This window comes from Thermobia domestica, chromosome 15 (assembly GCF_964235325.1).
Source record: "Thermobia domestica chromosome 15, izTheDome1.hap1.1, whole genome shotgun sequence".
In the NCBI taxonomy this organism is placed as follows: domain Eukaryota; kingdom Metazoa; phylum Arthropoda; class Insecta; order Zygentoma; family Lepismatidae; genus Thermobia; species Thermobia domestica.
In genome coordinates this window covers 9,759,038-9,773,732 of record NC_137468.1, presented here as the reverse complement: position 1 = coordinate 9,773,732, position 14,695 = coordinate 9,759,038, and the positions used below count along the sequence as shown (strand labels likewise).

At 35.4% G+C, this 14,695-nt stretch overlaps 1 protein-coding gene across 9 annotated transcripts in view; it reads right to left on the bottom strand.

Moving 5' to 3' along the window:
- The window catches only part of LOC145672066 (vesicle-associated membrane protein 3-like), a 100,310-nt gene extending 85,830 nt beyond the window's left edge, over nucleotides 1–14,480 (bottom strand). For 3 of the 9 annotated variants that reach the window (XM_081741307.1, XM_081741303.1, XM_081741308.1), the window contains exon 1: nucleotides 14,320–14,480. In XM_081741307.1, coding sequence (XP_081597433.1) covers nucleotides 14,320–14,321 — 2 coding nt within the window. In that variant the 5' untranslated portion in view covers nucleotides 14,322–14,480. The remainder of the gene's footprint in view (nucleotides 1–14,319) is intronic. The other 6 variants (XM_081741305.1, XM_081741306.1, XM_081741304.1 and 3 more) reach the window with 4 other exon arrangements.
- Nucleotides 14,481–14,695: the final 215 nt, after the last annotated feature.

The window sequence follows — 14,695 nt, the reverse complement described above, 5'->3', positions numbered from 1 at the left end:
ACCAATGGGAAAACGACCATTAGGAAGACCTAGGCGCAGGCGGGAGGACAATATTAAGATGGATCTCGCAGACATTGGAACACAAAGTAGAAACTGGATGCAGTTAGCTAAGGATAGAAGTCAAAGAAGAGCTTTTGTGAACGCGACATTGAAACTCCGGGTTCCATAGGCCAAAGAGTTAATTAGTTAGTTTCGTTATTTCACCAGTAATGTGGTAATATAAACAAATATATTATAATGGAACTTGGTAACATCTAACTCAGCCTTTCCCTACCTGGGGTCTGAAAGACGATCTCAGGTGGTCCGTAAGCCAGTCTGAGAAAGGCACACACAGTGGTGACAAATACACCATTTTAAGTTAAATGATCGAATTAATAATGACAAGTCAATCTGTGTGGGAAGTGATATTTGGCCTACAAGAAGTTGCCTATACTATAAGCCTACATACTGGATTTATTTATATATTTTCGATATCTTAAACAAGGTGTCCGATCACAGGTTTGAAACACAGGACTGCCCGATTAGAGGGGTAGGCATCATACTACTCTAACATGATTACACCAAAGCAAAGAAAAACAAAAACACACCCACACCCATATATAGGCTATATACACTAACATATAGAGCAAATATAAATATTAACAGTATATATTGCAAGCGGTCCTTCACATGTATTGTAGACTCTAAAGGGAGCCGCAGCGTGGAAAAGTTTGGTCTGTTACTGCACTTGCCTGATATGACTGAATGAAACTTTAATCAGAACAAACTACTCACGGATGAAAAAAAAAAAAAAAATCCAGCTTCAGTCTGGTATTTTGGGGCCTTGTAATTAATGTGTGGCATGTTATAACTAGTGTTTGCAGGTTTTCTTAAGAAAATTTCCCTCGACTGACACAAAATTTTCCCTTTGCCTATCAAATTCTCCCTCGTTTGACTGTCCAACTTCTATGACAGAAGTTTTGTGAGAAGATTAATTTCGCTATATTAAAGGAAGTGCCATGCACATTTCTTTTGCTAATTTGTTTCTTATTTCTATTATTTTTACTTTTTCCTTCACTCTTTTAAAGAAAATAATACACATATACACCCACTCAATAATGGAGTGCAAATTATGCTACTTTGAAAAGACATTCCCTAAACACACACACACTATTGCTATTGTACCGGTTTATCTCTGACGAACAAAGAAAAAGTTAAGCATTTATATTGATCAATCAGTGAGAGTGAGAATTTCCCTGAATTTTCACGCTTTATTGAAAAAATTCCCTTTTGCTAAATTTACCTACGAAATTTCCCTAGATTAGGGAAATTTCCTTCAAACTACGAACACTGGTTATAATACAGGAAACCGCAAAATAAGACTTCTGCAATTCCAGGCCGTATCGTCCTTGGAATGCTAGGTACGTTAGTATGGGATAATCTTTCCATAAGGATAAGTTGAGGAAAATACGGACTAGGCTAATTTCCTTCGAGAAATTTCGATTTCCTTTTTCCTTGGATTTTGCTAAATAATATTTTTTATTATTACACTATCATTTTATAATTTTAACTATATAATGTCTAATTTTGTACGTATTTACTTCTGTACATTTGAATTTCCAATGTACGAGGGAGGATCAGAAACTAGAGTTACAAGGTCGATATTTCTGGAGTTTCGCCTGTTATGGAGAAATTAGGAGTGTGCAGTAATTTTAATACATTGTGCTGGTACCTTTGCAGTTTCAGCCACACGTTACCTACGGCGCTAGTTGTAAGTACACACAAATGGCGACTCGTTTGGAAAATTGATCTCGCGTAGAAGTCCGCTCGGTTATTCTATTTCTGTGAGCGAAACATGCAACCGCGACTGAAATTTACCGGCAGCTGGTAGAAGTTTGCGGAGAGACTGTAATGTCTCATCAGCATGTCAACAGAATGGTGTCGAAAGTTTGCGGCTGGTAGAGAAAACGTCGCTGACAAGGAACGCAGTTGCCGACTCAGCACGCCATCAATAGACCTGAACACAGCTCGGACAGCATAAACCACCCTCCCTACAGCCCAGATCTCGTTCCAAGAGACTTTCACCTGTTTCCGCACTTGAAGGAGCACCTAGGAGGCCGTCGCTTCGCTTCCGACGAGGACGTGAAACAATTCGTTACAATGTGGCTGAACACTCAAAAACAGAATTTTTACCAGAAAGGAATCTTCAAATTCATCCCACGAGACTATGTCGAAAAATAACCTAATGTATGTGCAATCTGGTGGCTGTATTGGTTGTATGAAATAATATATACACGTTTCACTGCAGGGTTTGTAACCTTACTTTCTGATCATCCCCCATATTATAATTTGTACAATACATATTGTAAGTTTTCTTCTTTCTGTTAATAATAAAGCATTTTTAATAATATATCCATTTTTCAATAGTAAATTACCCACCGGAATCACATTATTTCGTTGTTTTGAGTAACGTCCATTTTCACGGCCGATGCTAAAGGATACTTGGATTTACAACTTAACATGAAAATGAAAGTAAATACAATTTCTCGCGGGGCCGCGGTGGCTCAGTGGTAGAGCGTTCACCTCTGGTGCTTGGGGTCAGGGGTTCGATCCCAGCCCCTACCAAGTGAACTTTGTGGTGGACAAACACCGCGTGCGTGGGCTTTTTCGGGGTTCTCCCGTTTCCTCCCACTTTCTTCATTCCACCATTTCATTCATTACTCATCATCACCGTCTCCTTTAGCCTAACCGGCATAAACGTGGGACGTAAAACTTAAAGATTTCATTTCATTTCAATTTCTCGTCTTACGTCCCAGAATTGTGTTTTTTAGGCCACAGCAGACAGATGATGAATGAAACTGAATGATTATGAACGAAATGGTGGAATGAGAATGTAGGAAGCGGGAAAACTCCGAGAAAACCCACAAATATAATGTTGTCTATTACAAAGGCGTGTGGCCGGGGATCAAATCAGGGAAGCCTTGCCCAAGAGGTGAGCACTAACACTGAGCTACTATGCCCCACAGAGAAACCGTTCGTAGAGCTTACAGAACAGCGAAGTTGGTTGAATATAGCAGTACATTCTGCTTAATAGGACCAGCGAGGTAATAGAGCTAAAATTCATGGTCATAATGTATATAAGTACCTGTATATGTGTAAGTCTATAAATAGTACGTCCTTTCTCTTTTACCGCCCTTTAATTGGACATCGTCATATGTAAATTAATTATATACATGGTTATTAGAAAAAAAACTGTTTATACATTCCTGAGTAGCAATTAAACGTCAGTCTAGTGATCTGATGAGCTTCCTTGTGAACAAGGTCAAGGTTATTGACATCCTGGCCAACTTCCCAGCTGCACACGCGTTCACACAGGAATACATTACCTTGAAACTAAGGTCATCGCGTTCTTTTAAAACTCTTCCAGAACATCTAATGAACGACTATCTCGAAAAGTAACAATATAGAACAGGGGCTCTAACTAGAACACAAACTTTCAGTTTTAGTAAACAGTTCTGACCATGTGAAATTATATTCTGGGATTGACACGTGTGAGAATAGTCAACGAACAGTACACGGCGAATAGGAAAAAAAAAAAAAAAAAAAAAAATGCACGGCGTTAGAATTGATTGATTTGCAATTATGTCTCTTGTCAGTAGAGACCTACAAGCTGACACTGCAGTGCATTCGATGCTCTTCCACTGGGAATCGAACCAAGTAGGGTAACAAAATGAATTAACATTTTGTGGAAGAAATATATTTTTTCCAGTACTTTGCGTTTTTCCAAAATTATACAAATTACTTCCTTAAATTATGAAAGGTGTTCTCACTTTGCATAATAGGCACATATGTATAAATAGATTTCGGCTATCTATCAACTTCGCCCCGAAACTCTTGCACTTCTCATATCCCTAACGCATGTCTAATTTTAAGGGATTTCGAGATATGGCCATTTTTATTGTAACAACTGCAACCCGTATCATTTTTCCTTCACGCCAGAAAACGCTGAAACACGTCCTGAATTATTAAAGTATAAGTGACATAATGCCAAAGAGGAAATTTAATTCTTAGAAAATTGTCTTTCCAATCTCCCTCCGTAAGTGGGTGAAGCGGGAATGAATGGTAAACTTTCAAATGAGAACCCTCCTTTTACTTGCAATAAGTATGGTTTGTTTGAAACACTTGGGTATACAAGTGACTGGTACTGTAATGAACGAATATTGTGCAGACGACTTTTTTGAGCAAAACCAACGTTTGTACACGTTGTTCTAAAATTACATTGTTCAACAAATTGGTTTCGCATTTCCGTTTATTTATTTTTGCACAAATCATTACCTGTAATCAAAATGGAAGGTACCATTTAACAAGAATTTTACTACAGACATCTATCTCTTATAAAAGCACACTTCAGATAATTTTGTTGTGTAGATATAATTTGCAAAAACTAAGGTTCTCGTTTGCAATTTCTCCGTTCCTTCCCGTCCCGCTTCACCCACTTAACGTTGGACCGATAATTTTCTAGGAATTAGATTTCATCTTTTGCATTATGGCCCTTTTACTCTAATCATCATCTCCTCTGTTGCAACATTTTCGAGCCGTGCAATGATAAATACCCTCTGTGATTTCCTATAGGAGTTTTATTCTGTTCATCCGTTATTATCTTCAACCGTTTCATATTAGTGGTATTGGACGTTTTATCTGATACAAGCACCATGTCTTGGCGGCCATTTTGAAAACGGTGACCCATATGAACAATCTTTTGCCACAACACTGTTTAGTGTATGAAGATCTATCCAACGAGGTATCACTTGACCCATATTTTCGTTTAAAATTTCTAAGTTGGGCCTCGGTTCCCATGAAAGGCGGCCCTGGGGGGCACCGGGACAACATTATTTGATTTACCCCATGGGTTTTCTATTTGATTGTTTGGTTCATTTATGTTCAACCGTTTTCATATTAGTGCCACTGAACGTTTATCTGATACAGGTAACATATCTTGGCGGCCATTTTGAATACGGTGACCAATATGAAAAATCTTTTGCCACATCGCTTTTTAGTTTTTAAAGATCTATCGAATGAGGTGTCACTCGCTCCATGTTCCAATTTAAAATTTTAAAGTTGGGTCCCGGGCTTCCTTGAAAAGCGGTCCTGGGGGCTTCGCGACATCACTATTCGATTTGCCCCATGGTATTTTCTATTTGAGTTTTTGTTCAGTTGATTTATGTTCAACTGTTTTCGAGATATTTCCATGGAAAGATTAAAATATATATAAAACAGAATGAAATCAACATACTTTGCGCTGACAGGGCTATCATAAACTCTGTCAGTACCTCTGTTGTGTTCTTTTTTGTATATTGTTAGCGTTTGTGATTTTCAATTTTTCTGTCATTCCCCTATGCACTATAGACTAAGATTTTCTTTCCAAAAGTTTACTATACTGATTTTTTTTTAAAGAGTATATTTTGTAGACCATTAAATAGTTATTGAAAAGAGATGAAATATTCAGACAATCTGTCCTTTGACCCAGAAGTCTTAAATAACATATATAGAGAGAATGATACAATTGGCGGAATCTTGCCCAAGTACTTGAGGGGAAATCGACACCTCTTAAGATAAACGAATACTCATCTTTCAGCTGCAAATCAGCTAGGGATATTGATAAGTATTTTCGGATTACAAAAAGTATGTTGCATACTGGTGTCTACCAAGCTACCTGTCAGTGTTACAGTTCTTACATTCGGACGACAAAGAGGTGTATAGGAACTAGAATACAAGAACACAGAAAAGACGAAAAACTTTAGGATTCTACCGCGTTTTTGGCTTATCAAGACATCTAGGTATGCATGAACACTACTTAAAGGAGGTCAAAAGTTAATAAGAAAACGCAATCATCAGTTGAAAGAAATGTGTCCGTCATGTTACACCAGAACAAAATACTCAACGTTATATTTAGACGAAGGAAACCTCAATAAGAATTGGGATTTAGTTATAAAACAGGTTTATTCAAAAACGAAATCCTTCATAACTTCATACCGTAAAGGTAGGTATCGCAATTTTCATCTATATATATAAAAGAGAACGTACAAAATCCTTTGTCCGCTCATCACGCTAATACGGCTGAACCAATTTCTTTCATTTTTGGGGGGTTATTAGGATTTGGACCCTAGATGGTTTTTATCATATCACTTTAATTTTTAATTACCAGTGTCTTGAGATAATTGACCATTCAAGTGTCCATAACGTACAAATCCTTTGTTATTAGTTCATCATAGGTAAAAATAAACGTATTTATATGCAACCCGCATGACCGTGTCACCCGGCGGGTTAACATAAATGACAGGCGATATACAGCGGAAAATAGCTTGAATCTTCTGTTTAAAATTTTTTAATTGATTTGCTTATTTTTACAGACACTTTTACAATATGCCAGCACCGGGATGACCGCAGCGAAGCGGGGCGGGTTAACATAAATGACAGGCGATATAATGTTAAGATTTACTGCAATCTTCTATGGTTTTTATCATATCACTTGAAAGCGAAAAAGTAAAAATTATCTAAGTAACAAAGTTTATTGCGTTCCGGGGTGACCGCAGCGAAGCGGGGTGAACGCTGCTAGTATTTGTATAAATGGAAGAAATTTTTCTCTGTGTGTTAAAGATGAAGAAAGGATCTGAGCTAAAGTGAAACACTTTAAATTGTATGAAACGTGCGTGAAGAGTTACATTGTAAATTATTTTCATATTGGCACCGCGAAGTTGTGAGTTAGTGTGTGAGCTTATTACTAATTTTAAGATTTTACATGGAAATGTTAATATTAAAAAGAAATGAAGAGTCGAAGATACATTGGCGGTACTGTCTAACCGTAAAAGACAATAGAATTGTTTGCTGAAATCGTACTAGGAATAAAAGAAGCAGAATAAGATTTCCAGGACAGATTATTATTAATCATAATTACATAGTTCATGTACACGTACAGTTATTCTTAAATTATATTATCTCTTTACTCCTTCATTTTTAGACTAAGATATTGGTATTGGGTGTGTTATATTACAAAGGTCTTTGCACTCATCAACGTGTAAAATTCAGCAACGTCTCTGCCATGAAAGTCATTATAATATAGAAAACATACACACATTGTGGGATATTAACCTTCCTTTGCCCCGGCTACACAGCACTGGTAAAGGAAGTCCCGAGTTAGTATTAAAGATAAAAGAAAGCCTGAGTCAGTATTAAAGATAAAAGAAAGGCTTGAGTCAGTATTAAAGATAAAAGAAAGCCTGAGTCAGTATTAAAGATAAAAGAAAGCCTGAGTCAGTATTAAAGATAAAAGAAAGCCTGAGTCAGTATTAAAGATAAAAGAAAGCCTGAGTCAGTATTAAAGATAAAAGAAAGGCCTGAGTCAGTATTAAAGATAAAAGAAAGGCCTGAATTAGTATTAAAGAGAAAAGGTAAATAAATACGTCCCAAGACTGGCACTTGAATTTGACACAAAGAACGCATTAAGCGACAATAGACAGAGAACAAAAATGAGTTCAGTATAAACACTAGGGCGACCACAATGCAGTTAGGGCATGGGCTGACGAAGAAACATAAAAGCTTGTGACATCTTTCGACAGTCATCTTCGAGTAGTGTTGCTATGACTATTGATAAGGCAAAGTCAGCTCTAAGCTGAGCATAATGTGAACAATCCACAAGCGAATGTTGAATACTATCTAGCTCCAAAGAATCCACCCAATGGTAAATCGTCGCCACAAAGCAGAAATTCATGTATTAAGTTCGAAGCCCGATGCAATGTAGAGTTAGAATTCGTTCCTCTTGTCAAGTCGAAACCTTGAAACTGGTGATCCCGACGCCAAGTGCCGGTTTGAGTACAAAATGTTTTATTACTGACAGTCTAGCCTCATTCAAGTTGCCAGCGCTGCTGGAAATGAGCAGTGAATGCTGAATGCAGATCTGTGCTGGGTACGGAAAGACTGAGCTCTCTTCCTTCATAGGCAGTAATTTCCTCTATACTGTCTGTCTCTTCAAGGTCAGCAATCCCAACATGGCTCGGAACCTTTTTCATTTCATTTTTTTTTTTTTGTTTTTAACCACGGGAAAAGAAAACTGACACCCTACCTCTGCTCCACTTGCTACGTGATGCTGCCTACCGAAACAGAATAAATGACCAGCACCAGAAGTGAGGCAAACATTTCAACGAAGACAATATTACGTACTATTCGTGAATCAGAATAACGAGACACACTTATTTGCTCGTATCTTGTAAGTGAGGCATTATGCATGAAGCGTGCTAAGACATTTTTAGCAAACCCAAAATCGATCATATTCCTAACTTCTACGATTGGCTAATCACTTCTATTGCAGAAGACAAACTCGCGATAGATTATTTCATTTCCCTATTAGATAGAATTTATAAGAAACCCTTAAGTCAGCACATAAGAGGTTGTAATACAAACGAAGCTTTACGGATATTCGCGATATCAAACAGTGAAGAAATATAAAATCCTGTGCTTATGACAGAAGAAATTGAAAGGAAAAAAAGGTCAGTTTTCATCCCTGTTTATTTATTGGTGAATCAATCATATTTTCTGAATATTCGGCGGCATTTTTCTGCCGGCCAAAAAGTGTCCTTTGTTCAATACAAATTCTTTGATCTGGCCTTTTTTTTAATGGCCTATTGTGAAATAAAAAAATAACCCACAGCAAATTATATACGGACATTTTAAAAGAAAAAGAAAGTTTGCAATAAACTTTTACTGACAACTGATATGGATAAATTTTGTCTTTCACTGTAATTGGTTTTCAATAGTTATGTAATTATGAAATTTTCAATAACTTTCAAATTTTCTTACCACGTTGTGCTTACGTGTTTACATGCATTATTTTGTTTCTATACATGGAATGTTAATATATATAACAAATGAAAAATAGGATAATAGTCTTGGGTGCTTTCTATACAAGTTACAACACACGTCACTACTTTACTTTAATATTGGTTCATACATAAATAGAAATTTCTTGTTCTATTCCTATTCTATCATTCACATTTCACTACTTACAATTATTGCTGTAATATTTGTAACAATTATTTAAACATATAGGTGTTTTAACAAAAAACTGGCTACCTACCAATGAATCCTCCCTTGAAAAATTTAAAGATTTTGACGTTTCGGAACTCTCAGCTGGTTTTACCAGAGGAAGAAACCAGCTGAGAGTTCCGAAACGTCAAAATCTTTAAATTTTTCAAGGGAGGATTCATTGGTAAGTAGCCAATTTTTTGTTAATTTTGAATATCCCCCCATGCGCCCACGTAATTATAATATAGCTATTTTGCCTGGGCCACTAAGCATGCATCTGTACCAGAATCAAAATAAGAAATTAATGAAGTCTAAATAATTGTGGCACTTATTTTTGTAAATACCAGCAAAGAATCATTTTAAATAAAGTATGCATTAAACTGTACTTATTCCACTGATATTTATTTGCTGTGATTGTATGTGCAGTAATAAGAATTATTCTACGAAACAAAACTGGTTTGAAGAAATTTAGTATATCAGTATCACAAGTATTAGACTGTTTTGAAAATATGAATGTTTGTGCAACACTATTAGATTTAACGAAAGCTTTCGATACAGTGTCACATGATATACTCCTTTCAAAATTGCATTATTATGGGGTTAAAGAAAAAGAACTGTCTCTGATTAAATCTTATCTTAGTAACAGAAAACAGGCTGTTTGCGTTGGTAATTCGACTTCAGAATTTTTTAATGTAACAACTGGTGTACCACAGGTAAGTCTCCTGGGGCCATTCTTTTTCTAGTTTACGTTAATGATTTTCCAAGTTTTCTTCCTTTTGACAGTGTTTTGTATGCTGATAATACAACTGCCTTAACCATGGATAAAAATTTTAAAAATGTTCAAACTAAAAACACTCAAATGTTAGAAACGTGTTCAGTATCGCTAAATTGTAATAGGCTGCTATTAAATATATCAAAGAAGGATGTTTTGTATTTTCATCTTAATAACAACATAAATGATTTTAATGAGTGTCATTCTGTAAAACTGTTAGGAATCCACTTGGATCCAAAGTTAAACCGGAACATACATACTGAAATTCTATGTAGAAGACTATCTAGAGTTATATATTTATTACGTAAACTAAAATCTGTTGTTAATGAAAAAATACTTCTGTCAGCTTATTATGCTTTCTTTCATTCTCTATTGCTCTACGGTATATTATTATAGGGTAATTCAGCTGGTGCTCAAACCGTATTTAAATGGCAAAAAAAAGGCAATAAGAGTGTTAAAGGGACTACGTGATAATGACTCTTGCAGACCTTTCTTTAAAGAGATGCAAATCATGACAGTGCCCTCAATGTATATCTATAGCTGTCTCATGTATATTAAAGAAAACTTGGAAAATATCAGTACTCGAAATGAAATTCATTGCTATAATACAAGATACGGAGACGACCTCGATACACCATATTTCAGGTTAAGTAAAACACAAAAGAGTTATAAATACACTGCGATGAAGATGTATAATTTTCTACCTACAGAAATCCGTGGTATGTGTAATAGAAACTTTGAGAAACGCTGTAAATCTTGGCTCATTGAAACAGCTGTGTATAGCGTTTTAGAATTTGAGAAAGAATTAAAAAATAAAAAGTGACTAGTTCTGTACCTATTCAATGTATATATTTTGTATACTCTCTTGACGTTGTCTATTGCAACAAATGTTGTTTAACGACAATAAAAAATATTCTATTCTATTCATTTTATCTGGATTATAAATTTTAAGTTACTGAACTTAAAAATAAAATAAATTAAAAACACTAGTGATTTAGAAGTGTAGTAAAATATCGTGGAAGACTCAGAAATACAGCCAATTCACACTGTAGGAGGAGGAACTAAAATAAAACTAGCCACGAATCATGTTCATGGTCTCAAAACTCAATGTCTGTCTCGTAAAAGGAATCTGAACTGCACTATTAGAACCTCCAAACCGTTATGCTTAGTTTTACCTTAATTTTGAAGAATCCTTCAACCAAAATAAGAGTTCAGCTTAAGGTATTGTCCAAGATCTATATATATTATTCAACAAGCAGATGAAACGAATCACGTTACTGATTCTTTTCACAATTGCTTTATTTAGTAGATTTTCTTTCATAATTTCAGTTTAATACTTCCTTTTGGCCTTCACTAATTTAACTTCAGATGTGTAACGTACCTTAATTCTGCTAACAGCAGCAAAATAGTAAAATTAATGCAGGAGCAGAAATTACATATGACTTACGGTACTTCCATTTTAATTTAAATCACCATCGAGTACCTAGTCTCAAACCCAGACGTCCAGCAGATTAGGGGTTCACACGCCTATTTCCATGGCAAGGTTACATTAAGACATACACAAAAACTATGAATATAATCCGCCTATTTTTATTAATCATCGAAGTTTCTGAGTGAATAATTTTGAAAATATTTATCCCAATTACAGAAATCGAATATTTAGAAAACAAAAATATTCGAATAACCTAAATCCACAGAATTTACAAGAAATTTCCAAAACATATGCACCTTATACAGAGTCGTTCTGACGTGTTATTAGTGTCATTCGACTAACATATGTTTTCTGCAGTAGTCAGGCCTTTAGTATGAAGCTAATCATATGTCAAAACGACTCTGCATAGGTCCCATGCATTCGATGGATAACAAACTTGATCATCAGCATGAGTACGCCTACAAATAAGCTAGTTAAATAACATGACTAACTGATGTAAACGAGTTTCTTGTACGCCTAATTATAAAACACAGGCTATAATTTTCGCCGAAAACTGAAGTTAGCGCCCGATATTTCTTTTTCACTTCTTATTGTCTTGTAGATAATTGAATCAGTCATTGTTAAATGAAAATACGTTCCACTATGTTTAAAATGTTACACATATGCTCTTTTAACAATTACTGATTCAGAGTTAAGTGCCGCAGGTGTTCCCCCAAAATTACTAAATTTATGGACGAATAACAGAATATAAGAAATTACAGAATATAAGAATGCTTATATGCTTATAACAGAATATAAGCATCGGACAAACGAGAAAAATTAAAAGAGGTCTTCACTGTATGGCCAATAATTACGGAGAAAAATGAAATTCAATCTTGGACTATAGGAAAGTGCGGAGTGAGGGAATATTAACTGAACCGATAATAGAATATAATGTGTCAGAGTTTAAAATCAATTACTAACAACTAAACTAGTAAGTGTGCATAGGGGAGAGAAAGTTACCGATTGCTTCCATCAACACTCAATAGTACTTCATCAATGTATAGCTCCTACGGGGCTCGAACCTACAGAAGAAATATGTGAATTGAGTTCACAACAGGATTATATAAATAATCAAATCCCACCTCTTATATGTATAAAATATAGAAATACGAAATGGAAAGCGTACACCTTAAAACGTAGTACTCCACAAGGAAGACACGAATAAGTGAATTACTATACGTACACAGTCTACAAAGTGATCATAGAAATGCTGCAAAGCTGTGTCACAAGGCGTGTTTTCATGGCATATGAAGTGTTTTTCCACTACCGTCATTTAAGCGCATAGACCTGCCCACCGTCGCTGACCCGCCCGCTGCGCTTTTGCCCTGGCTCAGATAGTTTTCGTGCTTTTTACTGGCCACCTAACACAAGTTGTTTTGTGCTTTTAAGTTGATTCGTGTTTTATGCACTGTAGTCTTTATACCAAGCTTCGTCCTCCATCATAATGAACATTTCTGAATAATGATAGTGTTTACAAAACTGAACAGTTGAAATGTGTTACTTTTGAGCAATAATTCAATATGGAGCCATACGTGATTAGCAAATAAATGAATAAATAAATAAATAAATAAAAGACGAAGAAGGAAATTATCAAATATTTGCGAAATGGGACGCTGAATGAAACGGGACGACAACGTTTAAAACATCTTTCATGTTCTTGATCACGGGGCGCCATCAACGGAACCTTAGCCTTGATTCAATTGGTGCTGAATTTCAATTCTGCTTATCCGACAATTCGTTTCTATCAAACCGAATATCCGATTTGATTATAATTGTAAAACTTGTACGAAATTTATCTTGAAAAGAACAAAAGAAATAAGGAAGAGAATGCAAATATTGCTGAGTTATAATTTTCAAAACACACTGTCACTGCGTACAATGGTAAGGTATTAAAACTGAATGAAGGTCTAAATGCATCATAACGTATTCTTGCGCCGTGACATGTAACACGAATATTTTGTATTTTGTTGCACTGAAATACTGGCAGTAAGTGCACTAAGGATAACAAAAATTACTGTTCGGTAACCGAACTAAACCTACTAACCCAGAGTTTAAACTGCCAAAATGTTGTGTATCACGAAATTACGATGGCATCTATTTTCACGTGATCATTTGGTTGGGGTGAAGCGTTCTGGCATCACAAATGTTTTCTCTTTGCATATGAATTATCACTTACCAAACTACACTTAACGTGTTATTCACATTGTTGGCTTATTGAGGGTTTGCGAGATTTGTAGCGTAACATATTTTTCACTTGTTCATTTTGTCATGTAGTTAAAAATAAATATATTTGCGAAAATTATGTATCTGACCCATTGTCATCACACTTCCGAAAAAAATTTAGGCATTAATTTTCGAATTGTAAAACCTTTAACAGCGTAAGCTTTAAAACAAGTTGTGATTGAGTCTTTTTTCCGTATATGTTTACTTCCATTCCATTACTTCCTTGTAAAGGAAAAGCTTTTCCACACACTGTGTTCTAAGTTCCAGCTTACTTTATATATTGTTCACTGGCGCAAAACAATTTCATGCACTAACAATCGTAACCTTCTGATTTGCGTGTGACACGATTACTTTACGAAGAGATCAACCCCTTTTCCATTTTAAAGGAAGACTGAGTGATCTACCAAAATAGGCTAGTAAATAAAAAACAGAGTATTGATAGTATTCTGCAAGTAATAGTGCCTAAAGTTCAAAGAATCCGGAAAACTTTCTCTCCTTCAAGCAAATTCAACAGGGTGTTTCCTGCATTCAAAAGGTCAATATTCTCGTTAAGATTGGAAGACAAGATCATTTGTAAAAATTGCTTGTATTTACTAACTACAATCATAGAGATAAATATTGTACGACTCTGTCACCTCGAATTCGCTCAACTTGTACATTTTACACATAATAAACCTACTTAACACACACTTGACAATGATTAAATTATGCTTCGCCTATATGTGTTAATACCTTAAATATTCTTAATAATATATTATGCTAATTACAGTTAGTTAATTGAGTAATTACTTACATCTTGTCACTTATTTACAGCGAGAATTAAACAAAAATTCACAGCATCAAGGAATAAACACAACTACAAACATGGAGGATATTCCTGTTGCTTTGGTGCGTTTGCTCTGCCGATTTCAGTTTCAGGCTGAGCAAGGTTTCTCACTTCTCTTCACTTCACCGCACCGTTGCCAGTCTCACAAAACGCGAAAACCGTACGCAAGATAAGGATAGACCGTTTTATTCTTACTAGGACTATATACTTTACAGTTACTTATGGAATCCCTTTACTGTTTAAACATACTTTTTTTTCTTGTAGTCAGGCATGTTTATAGTATTGCGTTGAATTTATGCACAAAGCAATATAAATGATATACTATTATTTTATTTTACACAAT